Source organism: Plutella xylostella, chromosome 28, assembly GCF_932276165.1.
Source record: "Plutella xylostella chromosome 28, ilPluXylo3.1, whole genome shotgun sequence".
NCBI classification, from domain to species: Eukaryota; Metazoa; Arthropoda; class Insecta; order Lepidoptera; family Plutellidae; genus Plutella; species Plutella xylostella.
Window position 1 is genome coordinate 8,818,158 of NC_064008.1, and position 15,697 is coordinate 8,833,854.

General features: G+C 43.0%; 1 protein-coding gene across 3 annotated transcripts; it reads right to left on the reverse strand.

Annotated features, from left to right (window-relative positions):
• Positions 1–620: 620 nt before the first annotated feature.
• Positions 621–14,022, reverse strand: LOC105398756. 3 transcript variants are annotated; one of them, XM_048631317.1, is made up of 12 exons: positions 12,493–14,022; positions 10,184–10,329; positions 8,483–8,504; positions 7,661–7,778; positions 6,931–7,116; positions 6,381–6,571; positions 5,444–5,612; positions 4,521–4,740; positions 2,224–2,333; positions 1,672–1,735; positions 1,298–1,366; positions 621–983 (listed from the first exon to the last, which is right to left on the reverse strand). In XM_048631317.1, the coding sequence occupies exons 1-12, from the start codon at positions 13,969–13,971 to the stop codon at positions 815–817; spliced, it is 2,943 nt and encodes a 980-aa protein (XP_048487274.1). In that variant the 5' UTR covers positions 13,972–14,022; the 3' UTR covers positions 621–814. The 3 variants fall into 3 exon arrangements, with proteins under 3 accessions (XP_048487274.1, XP_048487273.1, XP_048487272.1); XM_048631316.1 differs by lacking the exon at positions 7,661–7,778 and adding an exon at positions 8,080–8,180 and having other exon boundaries at positions 8,466–8,504; XM_048631315.1 differs by lacking the exon at positions 7,661–7,778 and having other exon boundaries at positions 8,365–8,504.
• Positions 14,023–15,697: the final 1,675 nt, after the last annotated feature.

Consider the following 15,697-nt stretch of genomic DNA (forward strand, 5'->3'; position numbering starts at 1 on the left):
TTGAAGTAATTTTAGTTTTCAATATGACTTGATAGGTAGAATTAATTAAGTATACTTACTTACTAAATCTCCTCAGGTCTTGCTTAGTTAATAATGTAGCTCGTATTTAATCACATACGATACGATTATCTTTAATTTATTCGATAGCTATTCGGGTATGTGTAACAGTTAGTTCCCATCACTAATTTTAGGGGTGGGTGGGTAAATTATGGGTGCGGGGTGGCAGCATTTACTTGACGCATGCGTAATTTTTACTTCCTAAAATAGATCTTATTAACTTTTACATAACTTTCGTTTACTAGGCCAAATATAAATATAAATATAGTTTTACAACTATATTTTTTCAAAAATATAATTAACTAACATTAACTTTTTAGTTATTATTATTGGACATTTTTGCTTTTTCATAGAAAACCAAACTCATTTTCGTAGTAGGTATTCATTCAAAAGTTTTCGGTGCATCCTTTCAAATGGTAGCATACCTATGTTGGTAGTTCGGCAATTTTGCAATAGATGGCGTTTAAAAGCATAAAATATATAATATTCAAATCATTAGTTTTAGTTCTAAATCTTATCACTAGATGTCAATAAATGCTATAAAGAAAAGAAACAATTTTTTATTAGGTACTATGATTTTACTTGTATTCTCTTAATTATTAAATCTTATCTATTTATAAATATAATCCTATCTAATTTTACAATCGTAAAACATAGCACCTAGGAACTTATATTATAAATTGTACAGCTTTAAAAAAATTGCATTTTCTCCTAAATTGCATTCTTCGATAAGTTACTTATAATAGTTTTTTATGATTTAATATTGAAAGGGGAACAAGCTCTCCCATAACCGGAACCTTTCTTCAAACAGTCTCTCTCGGACGGTGATTTGATTCCCTAGCCGCAGGTACTTCCGGCCGGCGGGTGTCATGGCGGGCCACGAGATGTTCGCTATTTCCGGTATGTCGCCGCGGGGATTCGGATCACTGGAAGATAATAAATTGGATTAAGTACGTTTTATACTGGAGTGGCTACTAAATTTATGGATGATATGCATGAACAAAAGATCTGCTGCATAAGGAGTGCTAGGTTTTACACTGTTAGAGAAGCGTCGATAACCTAAACATGAATTTGTATGGCGCGGAAGAGACGCCACCTAGCAGTAAGTATGTATAGCTAGAATAGATCAGCGCCACACAATTTGGCGTTTGGTTTCTCTGAAAAACCCACGTGCCTTATAAAATTATAAATAAATAAACTATTTCAACTGCATATCGATATTAAGTGGCCCTCTACTCACCCGTATCTCGCGAAGGTGCTCCAAAGCCCAGTCATGATGTCCACGAACGGTCCATGCTTGCTCTCCGCACTGAAACATACAATAAATAATATAAACATAAAGTTTTTATGATGGAAGGTATTAAAGCCCGACAAAACGCTAACTTTGCATCAGAAACAAGTGCCAGCAACGTAAAAAAGTGTATTGTTTTCTTCATGAATTTCAGGAAACGTCTACTCGTATAGGTACTCTCATAGAAGGTGTGTCCACAGGGCGAAACGTCAACTCGTCGATTCTTTCGCCTGTGGAAACGGCCCCTAATAATATAAACTATATGTATATTCGGTGTTGGCATTTGTTTCTTTTAATGACAAATAAGTCATAACATAACATACCTGATGAAGGGAAACGCGTAGCTCAGACTGAACAGGTAGATGAGGTCATCGTGGTGCATCGCTCCTGTGGGGGAAATATATGAAATTATGAAATATATTGATGTACAGTTAACAAGAGACATGAGTGCATCCTCCAAGCCCATTCTATTCTATTCTGAAGGGGCGAAGTTCCTGTACGTGGTTCTCTCGAGTGGAACCTTTGTACATAAAGTACTTATCTTGATTTCAGCTCAGCCAGCCTAGCTCCCGAGTAAATAGCCTGGATGTTACAATAGCTGAGATAGGCGCTTCGTAAGTTCAAGATTAGCTAATCTCGTTCTCTCTCCCAGTCGAAAGACTTTCATATTGTGATCAAGCGTAGCGTTAGCCCTCCGGTCTTCTAGACCTTAGCGAGGTAGTCGATAGGGAGAGCGCAATTTCCAGTAAACAATAATATATTGGCTGTGCTGCAATCACAAACAATATCCACACTTCTCGATAGTTTATTCGATAGGCGCGTAGGGGGTTCACCGTGATGTTTGTTAGTGGCAAACGTACATTTACATGTCATACCTATAGGTCTGTTGGTCTGTGGGTCGACGTAGTGGCTGCTGTCGCCCACGTACGCGAACTCGGAGTAGAACACCTTGTGGGGGGAGTACTTCGACATCAGGTTGGCGAGGCTGCGGAAATGAGGACATTTATCATAGGCACTTGTCGCAAACTCAGAAAATGAGCTTCAGGAGCTGTTGACGAGGTTTAGCAAGGCATGTCACTTATTTTCTCTCTCTCTCTCTCTCTCTCAGCCTTCCGTAGTCCACTGTTGGACATAGGCCTCTCCTAACGATCGCCACCCCAAACGGTCACCCGCCATCTGCATCCAGCGGCTTCCCGCTACCTTCCGCAGATCATCAGACCAACGGGTTGGGGGGCGACCGACACGCCGTTTGCCGACACGGGGTCTCCACTCCAGAACCTTTCTACTCCAGCGGTCGTCGGCTCTGCGGGCTACGTGGCCAGCCCATTGCCACTTCAGCGTGCTAATCCTTTTGGCTATGTCGGTAACTTTAGTTCTCCTGCGGATTTCTTCATTACGAATCCTATCTCGCAGGGACACGCCTAACATAGCCCTTTCCATAGCACGCTGAGCAACTCTGAGCTTGTGGATAAGCCCTTTGGTGAAGCACCACGTCTCGGCTCCGTAAGTCATCACTGGCAACACGCACTGATTGAAAACTTTTGTTTTCAGACACTGAGGTATGTTTTCAGTGAAGATGTGTCGTAATTTCCCGAACGCTGCCCATCCGAGTTGGATTCTACGAGCTACCTCTTTATCGAAGTTGGATTTACCTAATCGGATCACTTGTCCTAGGTAGGGATACTGATCAACAACTTCGATGGTGACACCTCCTACAGTTACGGGCGATGATGAAACATGTTCGTTCGACATGACCTTTGTCTTGTCCATGTTCATTTTCAGCCCAACTTGTTTAGAGGCATCATTGAGGTCTGTGAGCATTTCGCCTAACTCCTCCAGCGTTTCCGCCATAATAACTATGTCATCAATGTCACTTATTTTCAATGAGTATCAATCCCAAGAAGACTGTGGTCATGGTGCAAAGTGTGGATCGGCCGCCTAAGATCACACTCGACGGCGCTGTCCTTGATGTCGTGGATCACTTCTGCTACCTCGGTTCAATAACCACATCAGCTCTGACAACTGACAAGGAAATAGACTCTCGGATTGGCAAAGCATCGACCTCATTTGGAAAGCTTTATACTCGCGTATGGAGAAACTCAAAGCTCACCACTCACACCAAAGTCCTCGTATACCAGACTTGCGTCCTAAGTATACTATTGTACGCTTCGGAAACATGGACTACCTATGCTAAACAAGAACGCAAACTTAATGCTTTCCATATGCGTTGCCTAAGATCTATCCTTGGAGTAACGTGGGAGGACAAAGTGACAAATCGGAATGTCCTGGAGAAGACGCGTTGTTGCAGTATAACAGCCATCCTAAAGCAACGTCGTCTCCGCTGGCTCGGTCATGTCCACCGAATGGATTCTGGGAGGTTGCCACGCCAAGTAATGCTGGGACAGATCGCTGATACCAAACGACCAGTGGGAAGACCAGCTCTACGCTTTAAAGACTGCTGCAAGCGTGACATGCATAGTTTCGGATTACAGACAAACAGCTGGGAAACACGCGCCGAAATGAGACCTGAATGGCGCCGCGATATTCAAGCAGGCATGGCGAAGCATGATGAAGACTGGCTTGAAAATCTAAAGCAGAAAAGAATTCGCCGTGCTATGTCTCCTCCGTTGGAATCGCGTTACGTCTGCAACCATTGTGGCAAAAAATGTCGTGCTGCTATTGGACTATACAGCCATCAACGACGGTGCGGCCGTCGTAACTCATAACCCACGAGCGCTGCAACAATCATCTATACAGATGCTGTGGCCAATGATGAGTTAAAATTTACATAAACTTTCATGCAATAAGTACAATAAACTTTATTTGCACACAAGCAAAAAGTAACAATGAAGTCAAATAACATAGTTCATAACTATTAGTAATACCTAGTTGTGCAAATTGCGGTCTTATTGCTAAAATCGATCATTTCCAGACAACCTTTGGATGGATGGAAAGTAGAGTGGGGTAATAATGCTTATAGATATTTACAGATTCATGACTAAAAGTTTGTTTGACAACGTACAAAAGTATACATATATAGCTAGCTAGTGAAAGCTGATTACGCTGAAGGACTCATTGTGAGGAAACCCACACATGTAGATTCTATATACTTGTACTACTATAAGTACCTATACCGGAAGTATACCGAACAAGATTACTCCTAAAAACTTACCGATGCACCTCAAACCCAATAACCGCGTCTCCATACAGAGTGCCCAGCCCGCGCGCGCTCTGCTCATCATCAGCCAGCGGCCGGTCGTTGAGGTACGCCTTCCTGAGAGCACTGGAGACAGCCAATGAGGGCCCAGAACGGTCCAGGATGAAGGAGATGGGAGCTATGGCGGTCCAGTTGGAGTTCATTTGCGCGAGGAGGGTGGCGTTTTTGAGGACCCCTGTAAGGAGGGTGTGGGTTAGTGAGGAATAAAATTAAGTCTACAGTTATTATGATCATGATCAGCTGCCTTACCACCGCCACACATTAATAATAAACAATCCTAAAGAGGCATCTCTTAGCTAATTTACGGTGTTGGTACCTACAGGTATAGAGTTTGTCGTGAGGGCAAAAGATAGCGTTAGATGAGATCCGAAAGTGAAATTAAGTTACAGATACAGATATTCTACTATACCTAGTAGCGGTAATGTTGCAAAAAAGGCTCGTTCGCTTTTGTTTCGTCTAGGGTGGAGTTAATGCAAGAATAAACTATAAACACCTGCATGCATACAGGAACGCCAGAGGTATTCCAACCTGCATGGCCCACCCAGCCTTCGAAACTCATCCTTATCATACTGTAGGGTATATTGTTTACGACCTCTGTGTGTCTGTATACGCAAACAGTACTTGTGACACTCACTGAAAGCCTTCCAATAGAACTCAGCCTGCGTCTGGCTCACGACATAAGGCACGACGTGGATCGCCCACCGTGCGTTAAATATTACTCTTGCGTAGGTAATATTTCCAACCCGCTTCCAGCCACCCCCATGTCATACTTACAGATTTATTTACGGCCTGTATGTTTGTGTACCCATTTAAACAGTTCCCTCTCACAAAAACTCACTAAATGCCTTCATAACTCTCTGAATGACTTCAAAACTCACTGAAAGCCTTCCAATAAAACTCGGCTTGCGTCTGGCTCACAATGTACGGAACAGCATACATCCTGCCGCTCTTCACCGCGTCCGCCGGGTCTTCAGTGAGGAAGCGCTCCTGGCCCAGGGGGCGCTCGATGATCGGCATCCAGAGACCGACCGGGTCGTAGTCGAACTCCTGGGGAGATGGAGAGAGAGAGATAAGTAAATTGTTTGTTCATATTTAAACATACCTACTTACATACGTATATTCCATTTCACAGGGAAAGTCATCTGATACAAACAAAAACTACCCTTATTCGTATGTAATAAGGAATCTGTCAGATGTCTTTCACCGTGAAACAAGGTATAGATATATACTCACAACTGGAATCCCCGTAGGGGTAGTCAGAAGTGACTCGCAAGTGAGTAACTCGCTTTTCGCTGTACATTTGTACGCAAGTGATAGGTATGTATGGTATATAGTATATACCATCGCTCATAATTACAAAAATACGAAAAATACATTGTATGATTGTACTTAAATTCCAAATAACACAATAATAAAATCATAACAGCCAAACGCATAACAGTTTGTCGGCGAATGCAGCGCTCTTGGGAGTTGATGGAGAGAGGTTGTTATTACACTCACGGGCAATGTAAAAGTTCCACTCACAAAATGTCGACTCCAAACGACCCCATTTTTTCAAACATTTTATTTAAAATTTCAACAAAATATTACCGTTTTTAGTTGGTAATATGCTGATGTTCTGTTAAATGTACTAGTACTAGTTGCAGAAGGAGTCATTAAGCTAACCTTTTTTAGCTAACCTCAGTTTAGGAGTAATTTGGTGCTTTTCACAGTGGAACCTTTTCATTGCCCGTGAGTGTATAAGCGGCGAGGAGTGAGTGAAATTGAATTATTTTTTCTCGAAGTAAAGTGAATGACGGTATTTGAAAAACTTACAAAGAATCCACTCAGAGAGTCCCCTATCTCCCTCCAAGTCTTTGTCCTGAGACAGTCGACGATGGCCCGGCTGCTGTCGGTGGGGCAGTTCAACAGCTCGGCCTGTCTCACCGCCAGGGGCCGCAGGTGCCGCGGCGTGGGCACCTTGCGGATTGGTGACCCCGACAGGGATATCGCTCGGTGGAATAGTCCTGGGGTGGGAAGTGGATTGGTCAAAAGAAGATTATGAAGCGCCGTTTTGGAAAAATAAACTTCTGAGTAGCGATTACGCTAGTTGATATAACAAGATTGCATTAATAAAAGCTTCATTTATAAAACGAATAAAACCTTAAATAAAAAATTTTAACTACAAAAGTAGGTAGGTATGTGTCTGATCTATATGTTTTGTGTGTTTCTGGACTTAAAATACCAGGGATCCATATTTATGCAGCAACGACCGGCAGCCATACCTTCCGACATGTAGGAAACTCAGCGGTATCTTCCAGATATTTACGAACTCTTATCGTCGGAGTACCAGGATCTCATACTTCCATAGCTACCTCTAGCTCACCTTTAGACATAGGCGATATCATGTGCAACAGCACACTATAAGACCCGGCACTGCACCCGGCGATAGTGACCAGGTTAGGGTCTCCTCCGAAGGCCGCGATGTTTCTCTGCACCCACTGCAGGGCTACCACCTGGTCTTTTAGGCCGTTGTTGCCGGGAGCTAGTTCGTCGTCTGTGCTGAGGAAACCTGAGGAAGAGAGTGGGGGTTAAGTTAGGGAATACTGAGGAGACTAAGGGCGCCTTCAAATTAGTCGCTAAGTGTCGCGCGGCTGCAGCGCGGCTGCAGCGCTGCAGTCGCGCTGCAGTCTAAATTCCATATAAATTATTAACGCGCGACTGCAGCGCTGCAGCAGCGCTGCAGTCGCGCATCTTTTAAATTACAAAATTTATATGGATTTTGACAGCAGCGCGACACTTAGCGACTAATTTGAAGGCGCCCTAATTGCGGGTGATAAACTCATGTGCTAGTTAGTGCATGTATGTGTGGAATCTTGAGGCGTATTGTGGACCTTCGAAGCAGCACACTCTTCATATCTGAAGATGCCCTGCGCGTTTGTGCAGCCTTCTTTACACTGATACGACGAATCGCTTGTTTATTATGCAGCGTGGAACTTCATCAGTGATGTTCGGCCAGTCTAACATACTGGGTATCCTTCCGGCGCGCCTCAATCAGTTTGCAACTGATTCTAATCCACCGCTAAGAAGGTGAAGATCTAAAGATGTATAGTTACCTAGCGAGCCGAGTCTGTGGTTGATGGTGACCAGGACGACATCGCGGTCGAGGAGGTAGTGCGGGCCCGCCAGGTCACTACGCCCCGACATGGAGTAGAAGCCTCCAGCATGGATGAACTCAAACTTACAGGGGAGAAGTATGATGAAGAGACACCAGTGGTAACTAGTACAGAAGCAAATATGACGCGCCACCCGTTACGCTGGCCTCGCTGAACCGATGACATGGTAGCCGACAGTGCTTGGCCAACTTATGCTGTTTATTAGCGCTCGCTCCTTGGAAGCGGCTGTTGGTTACGGACAGACATCCAGAGAATACCTCGGAAGACTCCGACCAGCTGCGTAGGCAACCTGAAGATAGTAGGTGTAATTTTGCCTTTAATGCAGTGGCTTCATATTCTTCAGCTGTAAGTATAGTTACCTAGAGAGCCGAGTCTGTAGTTGATGGTGACCAGGACGACATCGCGGTCGAGGAGGTAGTGCGGGCCCGCCAGGTCACTCCGCCCCGACATGGAGTAGAACCCACCAGCATGAATGAACTCAATGACTAACAGGAGATGGGTCGCATAGGAGTATGATGAGGAGACACCAGGAAAAATTATGCCCTGCTTAAACGTTGGATCTGATCTGAATCTGTGGATAGGCTATTGTGGCATATTATTGCCCTTCCATACAGTAGCCTCTCATTCCTCAGATATATAGTTACCTAGAGAGCCGAGTCTGTAGTTGATGGTGACCAGGACGACATCGCGGTCGAGGAGGTAGTGCGGGCCCGCCAGGTCACTACGGCCCGACATGGAGTAGAACCCGCCAGCATGGATGAACACTATCACGGGGAGAGGACGGCTGGAAGAGACGAGATGAGATTACACAAATTGTACAGAATGTACAGCGAAAATTGCGAGTCACCTCTGACTACCACTTCGGGGATTGCAGTCGTGAGCATCATTATGTAAATGATATTAAAAGATAGTACATAATAATTAGCTGACCGCCAAGCCCCAGTAGTAGAGAATAAAAATAGTGTGTGTGGATAAAAAATTAAGGCGGGAGCTAAGAATTTCTACGGAAGCAGATAAGTCAATTTTTACATAGATTCCTGGTAATATTCCAGCTAGCCACTTTAGAGTAATTGGGTACCTTTTTAATTGGCCGTTGAATCAATGACGTGGTTAAGAATAAAAAACCGCAGCTACGTAGGTATCCAAATTTTTATTCGGTACTTAAAGTCGGATTAAGTATGATTAATTTGTAACAAAAACTTCGCAAGTATGCAAAAAATATGATATTGTCGATATTTTTCCATAATGGCACTGGTCATGAATACCTGTACAATAATTCACGCATGCTGAGTGTAGGTAGGTATAGGTAGGTACGGGGGATGTATACAAATGACAAATTTATTTGTAGCAGGAAAATCCGATGAGGAAAATGTTTTGAGTTTATAAGGTATATTAATCAACTATTAAACATAAACATACTTTTGAGATATTAGATTATCGTGATACTTATAAGTTATAAGCTATAATATTTGCGTCTTATTCTGTTCATCATCATTATTAAATTTCTTTACTCTAGTAAAGTCTGTAGTAGAAATGCTCAGACCAATTATCGGTTGAACCTTAGGTACTTATGTAGCGATGTTTCCAAAGTAGGCAGAACCTGTGATATGGGTGTCGGACAGCTGATATAACACAGACCAGACACAAGGGAAACACACATGCTCATCACACATATACCTATTTTTGCCCTGGGCGGGATTCGAACCCGCGGCCCCAAGCTTCGAAAGCAGCTTCACTACCGCCTTAGCTACGGGTGCCGTCGTAAGAAGCTCCCTCTCACCTGCTACGAGTAGCTCGTATTCCCAGGCGTGTAAACATTAACCCGCAGTCCTCGCTGAAGTTGACATACTACCTACCTACTCCTCACAGTATTGTGGAACTCAAAACTATAACTCACCGCGTGTGTGTTTGTAGTGATCACGGCTGTAGCCCCTAGGATACAGTATACTATATGTAGAATGGTAGCTTGGTGAGGCTTATTCTTTTGTTCTAACTTATTTCTCTCTCTGGAGCCCGGGTCGGGCACGCGGGGCCCTCCGCGCTGGCGTCCACCGGCAAGGGATGCGACAGGATGGGGCGGGCCGGCTAATAGCCATAGACAAACTTTTGTCGATTGACAGATTAGAAGTACCAGGATCTCATACTTCAATAGAAGCTTACCTTTAGACATGGGCGAGATCATGTGCAACAGCACACTATATAGGACCCGGCGCTGCATCCAGCTATGGTTACCAGGTTAGGGGCACCTCCGAAGGCCGCGATGTTTCTCTGCACCCACTGTAAGGCTACCACCTGGTCCTTGAGCCGGCACAATACTCACTGAAAGCCTTCCAGTAGAAATTGATATTTATGATGAGGAAATACCAGGGACCCATACTTATGTAGCATCAATGGACAGCTACAGCCCCAACTCTCGCGTCTCGGGTCTTCTCGGCGTGAGTCTGGATGAGACATATCTCTCACCTGCTATTCCCGGGCGTGTATACATTGACCCGCAGACAGTCCTCGCTGAAGTTGACGTAGTACTCCTCTGGAGCCCGGGTCGGGCACGCGGGGCCCTCCGCGCTGGCGTCCACCGGCAAGGGGTGGGAGAGGATGGGGCGGGCTAGCTGCGGGGAGGGAGACAGTAGTTTATCAAAAATTGTTTAGTACGAGCTCTTGAGAAACCCTTTTTGGGTGTAGGTACTAAGTATACCACTTTTGCAACACCATGTATAGCTATGTAGGTATGAAAACAGAATAATAACTAGTAAGTACCAACAGGTATGACCGAATATTTGTTTCATTACATGCATTCGCAAACTCCTTCATAAAACGAAGAGACCATCGTTTATGCGTTTCCTGGGGTTTCCAAATAAAACCTCTATTTTTAGCTCTAGTTAGGTATGTGGTTTAGGTCGTTACTCGCGAGGAATGCTGCTCATGAAGGAGGCCCGGGTTCGATTATCCTCAAGCTCACCCAGCGCGCCGCGGCGTGGAAGATTTATCACTTTTTTTATGGCAATGATGTATTTTTAGTGCTAGGACATAAGTTAGTTCTTGTAATATGCATAGAACAACGCTGGCTTAGGTGATGCATCTGGCTAGACTAGTATCATAAATAATATACTAAAGTACCTGCTTATAGTACCTAATAATATTGTGCTATATTTCATGACTTACAAAATTGTTATATCCAATCGCAGTTTATCTTATAATTTAATAAATTCGCAGGAATGTACATAAATAACATATATTTTTGCAGATTTGAAATAATAAAGTTAGGTAAGTAAGTATTATTAATTACCCGTCAACATTTAGAATTAATAAAATAAGTACGTAAGTATCTGGTAGGTACCCATTGCCTATAGCCATTTATACTTGTATTTCCGATTAAAATACTTACTATCCTTGGTTAAATTATATATTTTATGACATTTTGTACAGGATGTTGTAAAATACTGTTGTTGGTATATCTACGAGTGTCTGCGAGACGTTAAGGAAGTTATAGAACAAACTAGATCACCATCAAAACATGACTCAGTCTAAGCGCTGTCAAGAGCCTAGAGGTAAATAAGTAGCTGATATATTATAATGACAAATTTTATTTTAAACATCCGTTAAACCTTGATTAAACAATAATACAACACCATGTATACTATTGTATAGTAGGTTGTACCCGCTATTACTGCGTATGAAAATGGCGCAGTATGTAAATGTATTACATAATCATAAAAATATTAATTTATGTCCGGACATGGATTTGTCGTTAATCTACACTATCAACATAGCTATTATATTTAAAGGTGTGCCTACACATATTTTCCTGTGGTCATAGATATCTGCCTAGTAAAGCTGTCTTTTTTATTTGTAAGTATCTTTAGGGTGAAGATTTTTTACCAATCAGATACTTACATAGCTTACATACATACATGGTGGTACTTACAGAAAAAAATATTCAGAATGACGAGTTTTGTACGTGAGACCCTTTTAATATTGTGACCAATGTTGATCTGAGTTCTACACTCTACATGTTACATATTTTTACGAGATGTATTTGCTCGACAGACAGATAATTATAATGTAATCTATCAGATCATAAGTCAACGGTCAGTAAATTACTGTTTCTAGTTAGAGATTAATTTATATTTTTAGTAGGTAGGTACTTCCTCAGGTTATGTTTTAACTACTTGTTTCCGCTGTATGTATGTAAATTATTAAATATTTATGTGTATTTTGCTGTTGATGGACAGTTTTATTTCATACAATATATAAATATAACTACATAGGCCCACAATTATTTTCAATCTCAAGATGAAGGTTTATACCTAGTTACAAAACTACTCATGCAAGCGAAGCAAATGAAAGAGTGAAGAAAGTTATAATAAGTTTTATTTCATTCAATTAAATGGCACATAAAAAGCAGCATACAGAACATCACAAAGAACACAAAAATTAATACTTTACTAATTAATACTAAACACAGATAAAGTTAATATCATTATCACAATCACAACGTGCATTAACTACTTAATCTAATGCTAAATGCTTAACACCCAGCTTCTCACTTGATTCAATCTCCCTAAGTATTAACATAGCAATACCTATACTCAAGTTCAGCGGCAGCTACACGGTTTCGTTATCAACGTCGATAAACTCGATTAATGCGCGTTCCACATTTCACAGCGCCGTATACATGGCGAGTCGCGATATGGTTACGTTCATCTACGTACATAACAAACCCGTGTAGCGGCAGCAGGTGTGAAACTTCACCTAACCTATTCCGAACTAACCTCAAATCGCAATTCGCCTACTGGCGGCTCGGCGTATCTGATCCCTCGGTAGGCCTCGAAGCGGCGACCTTTCCTCGACGTCATCCAGGAGCCCAGGAAGGTGCCGGCGGGGGCGGCGCGGCGCGGCAGACGGCTGATGGCTTCAGGAGTCGGGAACACCGCACTGATCAGCGCATCAGGCAGAGTAGATGGGGCTCCGGTCGGCTGTGACGTCACAGGAGTTCCGAACACGTCTTGTATATTAGCCTGGGGCATCTCCACGTCTTGCCATTGGATCGAGTCTTGAGAAGGAGAGGAAGCGAAGGTATTCTGCTCTGTGGAGACTGTTGGATTGGAGTTGGAGTCTTGCGGTGCACTGAAGACTTCAGGTGTGGTTTGAGCCGAGGCAGTAGGGCGATTGTCCAAGACTTCTGGTTTAATTCTTACAAACCCTGAATCGATTGTGGAGTCTCTGTCGCTGACATCTGGCTGGTCGTGGTGGACGCTGAGTAGGACGGTCGAGTGCATGTCTTCTGGTGGGTTGGTGAAGAAAGTGCTACTTTCAGTCGAGCCTGGAGCTGAGGATACTTCTGCTTGGCCCTGTTCTCCATTGGCTCCCTGGTTCCCTTGCTCCACAATTGCGCCTTGTCCGTTACCCTGAACTATGACCGTTTGGGCTTCGGTCACTGCTTCTGTTGTGACAACGTCTTTTTCCGTTTGTGGAACTAAGACTTCTATTTTCTCTTCATAACCTCCTTCGCTATGGCCACCCTCACTGTGGCCTCCTCCGGAGTATACTCCTGTATGTTTGTGGCCTTCTTCATCGTGTTTCTTCTCTTCAACGTGAACTTTTTCTGTGACAGCGTTCGTGAATTCTTTGTAGGCTTCAGTAGAGGTAACATTTGCTATTGAAGCTTCAGTTTCCACAACTTGCTCTCCTCCTTGCATTGTCTCTCCCTGACCACCGGCTTGACTGACAATGAAGCCTTGTCCACTCTGTTCCACAACAGTTCCGTTGTTTTCCACCACTGGTTCTTCAACTTTAGTTTCGTTATGCTCTTCCTTGTGTTCTACTACTGTTGCATTCTCATGGCCTTTGTTACCACCATCTCCCTTGATGACCTCCTTGTGGTGATCCGGGTGTTTGTGTACGAATCCTGGCATGTGGAAGTGATGCCAGCCGTCTTTAGGCGGCTCGAAGTCATGCCAGCTTCCCTTCGGGGGCTGATGGTCGTGCCAGCCTCCCTTCGGGGGTTGATGGTCGTGCCAGCTGCCGTAGGGCGGCGGCCCGTGGTGGTGCCAGCTGTGATGGTGGTACTTATCAGGACCTCCTTTATCTTCATCACTGCTGCTGCTGTAGCCGCCTTCGTCGGAGCTGGAGCCGCTATCTTCACCACTGTGGTAATGTCCGCTGTGGTGATAATGGTCCGGGTGGCGATGGAAGTAGCCGGCTAAAGCTGGGCTGAGCAGCAGACATAGTGAGAGCACTTGTAGGAACATGGTCCCGTCAGGTCGGGTGGACACTGGAGCGGCGCCGGCGCAGTATTGTTATATATAGAGTCCGCGAGTCGAACCGCGGGGCTATTCGCGTTGTGTCATGTGCGTGTTGTATTAACGCATTCTGCGATAGTATTTTGTTTGTTTATTTTATTGCGTGTTGTTTTTGTTTCGGATCTCTGTGGTATGTCAATAAAGGAAATTGAGCAGCGTGGATTGCGTTCAGATGATAATTTAGCAGCGATGTTGCACCAGTAATTATGTAAGTTTTAATTAATTATGTGACATATTATCGAAGAATATTAATGAGCGTTGGGTGAGCACTACTAAACACTATCTATAATATCTCACTATTAGATTAGAAATGTACCTAAGTATGTTATATTAAAATAACTTTTATAACCTTATAAATACCTACGCATGACTATTATAATAACGCTTTATTAATATATACTCGTTAGCGAATATACTACGTAGTTAACGTAGTGCATGCGAATAGCCGCGCAGCTGATAAACAGAAGGAAAACCAGTCCAGTCTCTCGCCGCGGGGAAACCCGGCGCGCTCGGGGTTATTGTTGTTGTGAGTCGCCCGCGGGACGCATCATGCTGAGGAGCAGGTTCAAGGTCTTTATATACAGGGTGTTGCTGAAAATATGTGTAGTTTTGGATGCAGAAAGTTGGCTGGTGCTAGTTTTGGTAGAGGTATCTTGATGCTCACAATAAGATGGGGTTTATTGACTTTCTGTTGCATCCTTTGTGTGTATCAGGCGTAATTTTTTGATTTATCCTTTATTTTGTCACTACATAATTTTGTATATTCTTTGTAAATAGGTACCTTACCTATACGTTCGTCTATATTTTTTGTTCAAAATTTAGTTGTTGATGACGCACTAAAAAGGAAATGAACAGAGTTGACATTTCCGTAGTTTATTTAGAGGTTGAATAAAACATGCTTCTGTTACTGATTCGATTACATTATACACAAACACAGGGTGACCACTATACATATTCGTTCGGAGAGTATTTTTCGTCTTACTGTATTTACCACTTTTGATACAGCCTGTATATTTTATCCTAGGTCGACCAACCGGTGCAGCAGTTAGTGTTTATATTGTAGGTACTTACATGGGAAACCCACCGCTCCAGGGAGTATGTGCATTAGTATTAGATAGATAACCAGAAGATACATGCAGTACAATTCAATCAGAAGGCGGAAAGTGTACTTTTTGTATTTTTTTGAGGCGGATAGTCAATTATTATCATCATTACACTTTATAAAAATAATCATGTTATCTATTTTATTTAAGTACCAAGAAAAATATATTTCATACATAATTAAGTTAAATAAATAAATTCAAAAAAATTTTAAAATATCATAATAATAATACCTAAAAGCGTTTTAATCGCCTTTTTTGCATGCGCATATTCGTATACATTTCTCATGCTACGTGGCCACAATTACACAATACATAGGTACACATATTTCATAAATATGAATCTCTAATCCCGTGATAACTGGTCAATTGATATCCATCCCAAATAATCCTTCCATCACCACTACGCCTCTGTGCGTGTATGTATGTGTATAACACAATGTTGTGTTCTGTATACGAGTATTCCAGTAGTATGAGGACACACAACGGTGCCCGGCCTTGCTCGCGGCGCGTGCCGAGGAACTATATAGAGCTGATGTTTTTCGAACTTGAAAATTATTTAACTCTTTATTGTA

Excerpts from the sequence above, each read along its gene's own strand:
- LOC105398756 (XM_048631317.1), bottom strand. The coding sequence starts at position 13,971 with ATGTTCCTACAAGTGCTCTCACTATGTCTGCTGCTCAGCCCAGCTTTA. Across the intron at positions 8,505-10,183 it reads TACACGCCCGGGAATAGCAG|CCGTCCTCTCCCCGTGATAG; the intron begins GTGAGAGATATG and ends CGTCTCTTCCAG. Across the intron at positions 7,117-7,660 it reads CCACAGACTCGGCTCGCTAG|GTTTCCTCAGCACAGACGAC; the intron begins GTAACTATACAT and ends TCTCTTCCTCAG.